The sequence below is a fragment of the Helianthus annuus genome, chromosome 17 (assembly GCF_002127325.2).
Source record: "Helianthus annuus cultivar XRQ/B chromosome 17, HanXRQr2.0-SUNRISE, whole genome shotgun sequence".
Taxonomy (NCBI): Eukaryota; Viridiplantae; Streptophyta; class Magnoliopsida; order Asterales; family Asteraceae; genus Helianthus; species Helianthus annuus.
The window spans coordinates 151,461,308-151,469,166 of NC_035449.2; the positions used below are offsets into that span (position 1 = coordinate 151,461,308).

The window sequence follows — 7,859 nt, forward strand, 5'->3', positions numbered from 1 at the left end:
AATGAATGCTAGAAGCTTAATCCGTATTACGGATTGAAAGAAGAAGTTATGATTAAAAGCGAAAAAAAAAAAAAAAAAACCCAATTATTTGGGTAATCGAATGTGAATGCTTAACTCTCGTTGAGAGTGTTTATGCCAAACCCAATTATTTGGGTAATCGAATGTGAATGCTTAACTCTCGTTGAGAGTGTTTATGCCAAACCCAATTATTTGGGTAATCGAATGTGAATGCTTAACTCTCGTTGAGAGTGTTTATGCCAAACCCAATTATTTGGGTAATCGAATGTGAATGCTTAACTCTCGTTGAGAGTGTTTATGCCAAACCCAATTATTTGGGTAATCGAATGTGAATGCTTAACTCTCGTTGAGAGTGTTTATGCCAAAACCCAATTATTTGGGTAATCGAATGTGAATGCTTAACTCTCGTTGAGAATGTTTATGCCAAACCCAATTATTTGGGTAATCGAATGTGAATGCTTAACTCTCATTGAGAGTGTTTATGCCGAACCCCATTTACTTGGGTAGTTGAATGTGTAAGGAAGAAGAAAACTCATATATGGATAGAACTAAAATGAAGTAAGTATGATTCGACAACTAAGATGACTAACCTTAAAAACCTAGTTGCTGAAGGCAGGCAAAACTTTAAGTTTTTGTTAAAACACATGTAAGGAAGAAAAGGTACGAATGATATGTTTGGAGCCGCTAGATGGATTCAAACATAGAAGGAATGAAGGGTCTGAATGTTACATTTAAATCCGTGGGACGGATTTAAAACATGTACCTCGATACGTATATATATAAATAACAAGAATGATATATTAAGAAATGGCCATGTATTGACCTGTTATGAATAGGTCTAACACCCTAATGTCTTACGAAGGAATTGAGAAAGTATTAATGTATAAATAAGGCGATGTGATAAACATTATGTCTGAATGAATCGAATGGAATGTGTAAACCCCTAATTTTATAATGAGATTGGCAGGAATCACGATGCGATGAAACTACCTAGAACGGTGAAAGAATGCTCATGAATGAAAGCTTATGACACCCGATGGACAAGATCAACCCTATTAAGTTATGGATTCATGAAGGAGCAAGTCAACTCGGGTTGTTACACGTTGGTTTGTTCCAAATTAGCGAGGTTAGTAAATGGTTTAACTTGTGGATGTTAAATAGAAAGTTACAAATAGAATAATATTTTTATGCGAATTGGTGGTAGTGAACCTGAATGCTCGTAAATGGAAATTCTGATAGAATTTATGAGAAGGGAAGTATCGTTAAGAAATGCTAACTCTGATGCCCGGCATGTTGGCCATGTTCATTTGAACAAAATGAAAGATGGCCTATAATGAATGAGTAATATAAAGTAAATCGAATTATTTTGATTAGCAAATATATGAATATGATATGCTTAAATAGGGAGTTAGAAACAAGCCGCATACTTAGGTTTGTACAATTAATAATTATATACAACTGAAATAAATTCGATGAAAGAAACGTAGTAATGCTATGTGTTAAGAGCTAGTGTTATAAAGTAAAAGACACTAATAAGAGCTCTGGAGAAAAGTCTGACATAAGTATAATTATGAAAGTAATTTACTTAATATGAGGGCATATGAACAATGTGTACAATTACGTTTATGCATGAGTAAAACCTTTGCCAAGGTCCCGAATGCGTTCAGATTGTAGTAAGGATAGTGAATGAACAACCTGAAAGGGGTAAGGGTATAATTGGTCTAGTTTGAATGAAAGGTTTCGGGGACGAAACCTCATTTAAGGGGGGTAGACTTGTAACACCCCAAAAACTCGAGTTCGTTAGTTACTAGTATGTTACCACGTTTAAAAGAAAGAGATGGGATAACTAGGTTATTAAACCTAGTTAAAAACTTGGCTAAAACAAATAGGTTATGAAATTGAGTTAAATAGTGAGTAAGTAACAAACATGAGGGGTGGTTTTGAATAAAAGGAAAGACTAAATATAAAACAAAAAAATAAAAACCCACAAACACACACACCTGGACGTGTGTGTGTGTGTGTGTTCGATCAGAGAAGAGAAAGAAAGGGGGTTTCCCCTCATGAACCCTAATCAACGAAATTGGATGCGAATTGGGCTGAATTCGAACTTGCATGAGTCGAAATAGTGATAATCTAAGCAAGCTCTAGCCAAGGTAAGTCTCAATTTTCAGTTTTGATGAACAACCAAGAAGTGGGTTTTTGTTGAATTCGTGGGTTTGATCTAAATCAGGATGAAATCTTGCTAATGTTATCATGTTTAAGCTGAATCTTGGTTAAATCTTAGTTATCTAGTGATTTAGAATGAAACCCATGTTTATGAGTATGATAATGGTTATCATGAGCATGTGTATATTGATTATTTTGATTATGATGATGTATATGTTACGTATTAGGTCTTGATAGTAACATGATGAAGGTGAAAATGTGATCTTGTTTGAATAAAAGGATTCATGAGGTGAATGTGGGGAGAATAGGCTTAAATTGCTTGTACAATATGCTTAGATGTTAGTGCGCACGCCAAGTGTTCGATGAAATTGCTAGGTGAAGTTAGAAAGCGAAATTGTATGCAAGTTGTAAGTTTATATGTATAAAAGCGATTGTGATGAAAGTAGTAGTTTACTAACTTGAAAAATGTGCCTTAGATGGAATTCGTATATGAATTCGGGTTGAAGGTATATGATGGTCAAATTTGTGCATTAGGAGCTTGTACATTGTGTCGAACGGGTGAGGTTGCTATGTGGTCTACTAATCCCTTAATTACGGTTAAAAGTGAACTTGTACGAAATATATATAGCGTATAACCTCACTAACCAAGAATGATGCTAGGATTATGCTAAGTTGATTCTTATAAGACATGGTTGTCAAATGTAGCGTTATGAAGTTATGAGTATGTGGGCATTAATTATGTGTTATGTGTGATAATGAATTTGGATTTCGAAGATATTAAATATTGTGGTTGACAAATTATGTCGTATGCATGTTAGTGAAAGTCGACGTTGATAAGAATAGGTAAATATGTGTTAATTTTGATTACCCGATGAATTATATGTGTTGGAAAGGATATGAAGTTGATTAGATGTTTTAATGCTTGTTAGTCATGATTATGGAAAGTTAAGTAGGAATTATGCGAATGATACGATTGTTACATGAACAAATGAGTATACTAACAAGAGCGTGGTTTCAATGGAATGAAAGTATAGGAATCACGTCGTGACGGACTCAAGCATGAAAGGATGACGGGTCAAGAAAAGGCGAGGAATCGAATACGAGCGCGGACGCATAAGGTAAGTGATTTCCGTAATCACTTCTTAGTTCAAGTAAGTAATAAAGTGTTGAAATTTATTAAGCATGATGTTTAAGGTTAAATATGTAGAAAAGTCTTTCGTCGTGAATGATGGGATTAAAGTTGACCAAAATGCCCTTGACGGGTATTTTGGGCAAACGATCTTAGTAAGTAGTTTAGAAACAAGTCATTGATTAGTGTAATGTCTTGGGCAAGTATGAAAGCGAAGTATAGGGTTTGGTACGTCATAGTCCACTTAATGCGCAAATACCCATAACGGGTCAAAATAATCATTTAAGTATAAATGGGTTTAAGATTGTACATAAACTTGTGAATTGAACCTAATATGTTAGACAACATTGAAATTATAAGGTTCATGTGAAATCGGGATCAAACAATCATGTTTGTTTGATAAAATGCATAAGCGGGTTAAAATTCGGTAAAAAGGTGATGAGTCGAAGGCTTAAAAGTCTAAAAATTTATTTTGTTGGATGTTGGGTTTCAACTCCAAAAGATGGAGGATTAAATTACGGACGCGTAGGAAAAAGAATCGGGTAAAACGGATCAATAACGAAGAAGTTATGGTCGTTTCCGTAAAAACTGGCATAGCTGAACTGAGCTGCAGATCTGCTGGAAAAGCGCCTCCCCCGCGCCACGCGAGGGAGCAACATGGCGCCGTCACGTGGCGCGAAAGAACCCATTTTTGTTGAAAAACTTGTATTTCAATCAGTTCAGCTTCCTGGACTCGTTTTGACACGTTTTAAAGTACGTATGACTGATTCAATTCATGTTTTATGCATTGTAGGTTTATTACGTTTTTATGAGCTTAAGGGTATGCACTTATGTAGATAGGTATGTATGTATGTATGTTTATAAGTATGCGAGCAAGTACGTGGACCTATGATGGTATGTATAGGAGTAGGTATGTATAAGCTTGGTATGATGCAAGTAGGGATGTATGTATGTGTACATGTATATTGCCATGAGTGTATGTAATGATGTAGGTATGTGTACTTGTAGATACGTATATAATGATGTAGATGTGTTAATATGTAAGTATGCATGTAGGTTGACATGTATGTGTGTGAGTATGTATGCAAGTAGGTATGTATGCATGTGTGTACGTATGTATGTATGGAAATAATATGTATGATGTTAGGTATGCATGTTGGCTATTCAGTACGCTTAAGTGTTTACGTTGTTTATTCGTGTACCTGGAGCTTTAAGGGAAATGCAGGAATAGCAAAGAAGTCTCACCACGGATGGTATGACAGGATGGAAAAGCTGGGATGTAAAAAGTTGTCGAAACGAGAAGTAAACATGAACAAACCTTGTGTGTTTATTTTGCGTACTAATATTGTAAATTTTATGTGGTGAGCGCAGGTAGTATCAGTCATGAGGATATCCAAGGATTTGGAAATCGAGGATCGAGTCACAAGACAGATTGTACGGGAATGCTTAATTATGTAATTTAGTGAGGATAAGTTATGTTCTAATATTATAAAAATGAATTTTTAGAATGTCAAGACGTATATCATGAAAGAAATTTTTATGGCACGAATTTCCGCTGCGTCATTTTAAGGTATTACGTTTTAGGGCGTAACACATAGTAGCTCCAGTATCGAATAGCACATAAACCGGTATGGAGTTTAGTAAAAAGATACCTGAAATCACATTCGGGTGAGACTTGGCTTCTTCGGATGTAATTTGGAACATTCTACGCTTGGCCCTAGAACCTTCTTGTTTCTTATCTTCCTTCTTCGACTCTTGCTGGAGTTTCGGGCACTCAGATTTGATGTGCCCTTTTTCGAAACAGTTGAAGCAAGTTTTTGGGCTATTCGGACATTGATAAGATGAGTGTCCCTCCTTACCGCATTTGTAACACCCTTTCTTGCCTAACAAACATTCCCCCGTATGAAGTTTTCCACAAGTCTTGCACGGCGTGATACCACTCTTCGACTTATCCTTTCTTCCTTGCTCTTGATACTTCCCCTTTTTGGTCGGGGTCAAATTCCCACCTTTTTCATTGGGTCTCTTTTCTCCCCGCTCTTCTTGCCTCTTGATCTCGATTTCTCTATCCCGCGCTAGATTGATGAGCTCATCAAGAGTCTCGCACTTCGAGGGAGTGATGAACTCCCTAAATTCCGCCTTTAATACGCCATAAAAGCGGTTAATCTTCATCCTTTCAGTTTGCACAAACTCTCCACAAAACTTCATCTTATCCAAGAAGGTGTTTGATATCTCATTTATCGTCTCGTTCTTCTGTCGGAGGCGTAAGAAATCCTCTTGAATCTTATCAACGGCGGACTGAGGGCAGTGATATTTCATGAAAGGATCCTTAAACTCTTGCCAGGTCATTGTTTGGAGCCTTTCTTCACCTATCTCTTTACTGTGTGCATCCCACCAATCTTTTGCCTGAAAAGTGAGTTGACCGGTGGCGAACATCACCTTATCTTCGTTATCACAACGACTTCGAATGAACACTGCTTCTATATTTGAAATCCATCTTTGGCATGCGATCGGATCAATTTTACCATCATACGTTGCCGGATTGCACGCCATAAAGTCTTTATACGTGCATCGTCGTTCCTTACCTTTACTTCTAGACCCCTCAATTAGTTCTTTCAATTCCTCGATCTTACTGGTCATCATAGCATCCACAACCCCCAGAACTCGGCTTTCTACCTCTTGAGCCAACCGTGGAAGATTGGCTTGCATAACCCCTTCCGCTACTTCCGTAACTTTGTTCTCGAACGCTTCTTGTCTAGCCACATCGTCATTATCATTAACGTTGCTTGCATCAGCCATCTATACAATAGCATATTTCCGTTTAATACAAATCACAAACTTTCAGTATATATCATTGTTCATTAATCAGCATTTACTTAGCTCATCTCATACAATCCGGTTTATCACTTTACATTCTTACGAAATCGTTCTTATTGAAATCACCATTTGTGATTACATACTCCTGTTAAGCCTTATATGAATTCGGTTTTGTCATAAAAGGGGTCTTTGGATAGCCCAGTAACACATAACGTGTGGAACAAAAGAATTCAGCAAGTCGGCATTGCGTAAGCCGTCGGCGACGGTTAACATGCCCGTCGGCGACGGGCTCTTAAAACGAGCGTCGGACAGATTCACCCGTCGGCAGGGTGTTAGGGCGTCGGATGGGGGTACCCCGTCGGCGACGGGTGTCTGGCCGTCGGCGACGGCCCGCCGTTTGCTTAATCGCTGCAGCTTCGTTTTTAACGCTTTAATTCTTTCTCGAGTTCGTTTTTCAGTCATATAGTACCTGGAATTCATTGTTTTGCTACCCATACTACTTATCTCACATTCTTAACTCAATTTTTATATTTCAAACTCATTACATATACTAGTATTCATCGGGAAATTAAATTATTACCTCGTTGGCGATCTTGGAACGAGCACACCTTCGCGAGAGCCATTGGTTTGAGTTCAAGCGCTATTACTCCAGCTTGAATCCCTCAAACCTAGGCTCTGATACCAACTTGTTACGCCCCAATCCTACTATTAATTACGAACAAATAAGTAGGAAAATATTTTTGAAAATTTCGACATGACCTATTCGTTTAACATCATAAACCACCTGTTTTACAAACCAAACTTAAACATTAAACATCTTTGACAAAAACCCAAAACGAACAAACAAGTCCACATTGGTCACGACATGATTTCCATCTACCAAATTTTACCCTACGACAAAGATGACAACATACTAACTAGACTTGATTACATAAGACCAAGACTTAGACCATTCAAAAAGGGCTTAACAACGGAAGCGAGAAGCGGGCGTAAACCATGTGTGCACGTTCCAAGTCGTCCAATCGCCTAAGTCGAGGATTTACCTACATTAAACACCAAACATTAAAAAGTTAGTATAGGCGCTTAATTAGTCCACAATACCAACATGGTAATTACAATCATCTATATACGTCCATTTCTTATACGCATTCGATTACCCATCTAGTGAGTATGGCATACAATCTCATAATGAGATTTAAGCATTTCGCATTCGACCCGATAACATCGGGTTAATTACTTTTAGCTTAAGAATCCTTCGTTCTATCCATTCAATGGATTGAACCTTATGCATACGGTTATTTGCTTGCGTGACCACCCATTCTAGTCGGATGGTTTCATATCCTTAATTGACCTAGTTGCAAGAACCGGTCGTTTTGCATAACTTAGCATAGTCCGTTCTCAGCTTAAACGAATCCACAAGGGATTACCATTCATTATTAACACTTCAATAATTAAACATAGAATGATTCTTATAACAAGGGTTATTCATTATAATTGCAAACGATAAATAAAAAGAAGTAAACTTTCGTATGTAACGGATCATACCTCGGTCTTGTGAACCTTCCGGCTTCTTAGAATTCGAGCCTTCTTCCTTTACACCTAAATCAACATGATCAATCATTCATTTAGTACCCAAACTTCATTCCATCATTTTTCCAATTTACACATAACTACTCATTCAAGCATTTCATCGAGCACCTAGTAGGTGTTACCTTAATAAAGCATAGTGTAC

General features: G+C 37.3%; 1 protein-coding gene across 1 annotated transcript; it reads right to left on the reverse strand.

The window, feature by feature from the left end:
- Positions 1–4,873: 4,873 nt before the first annotated feature.
- LOC110924985 lies at positions 4,874–6,109 on the reverse strand. The gene has a single exon (XM_022168957.1). It carries the CDS (start codon positions 6,107–6,109, stop codon positions 4,874–4,876), a length of 1,236 nt encoding a protein of 411 aa, XP_022024649.1.
- Positions 6,110–7,859: the final 1,750 nt, after the last annotated feature.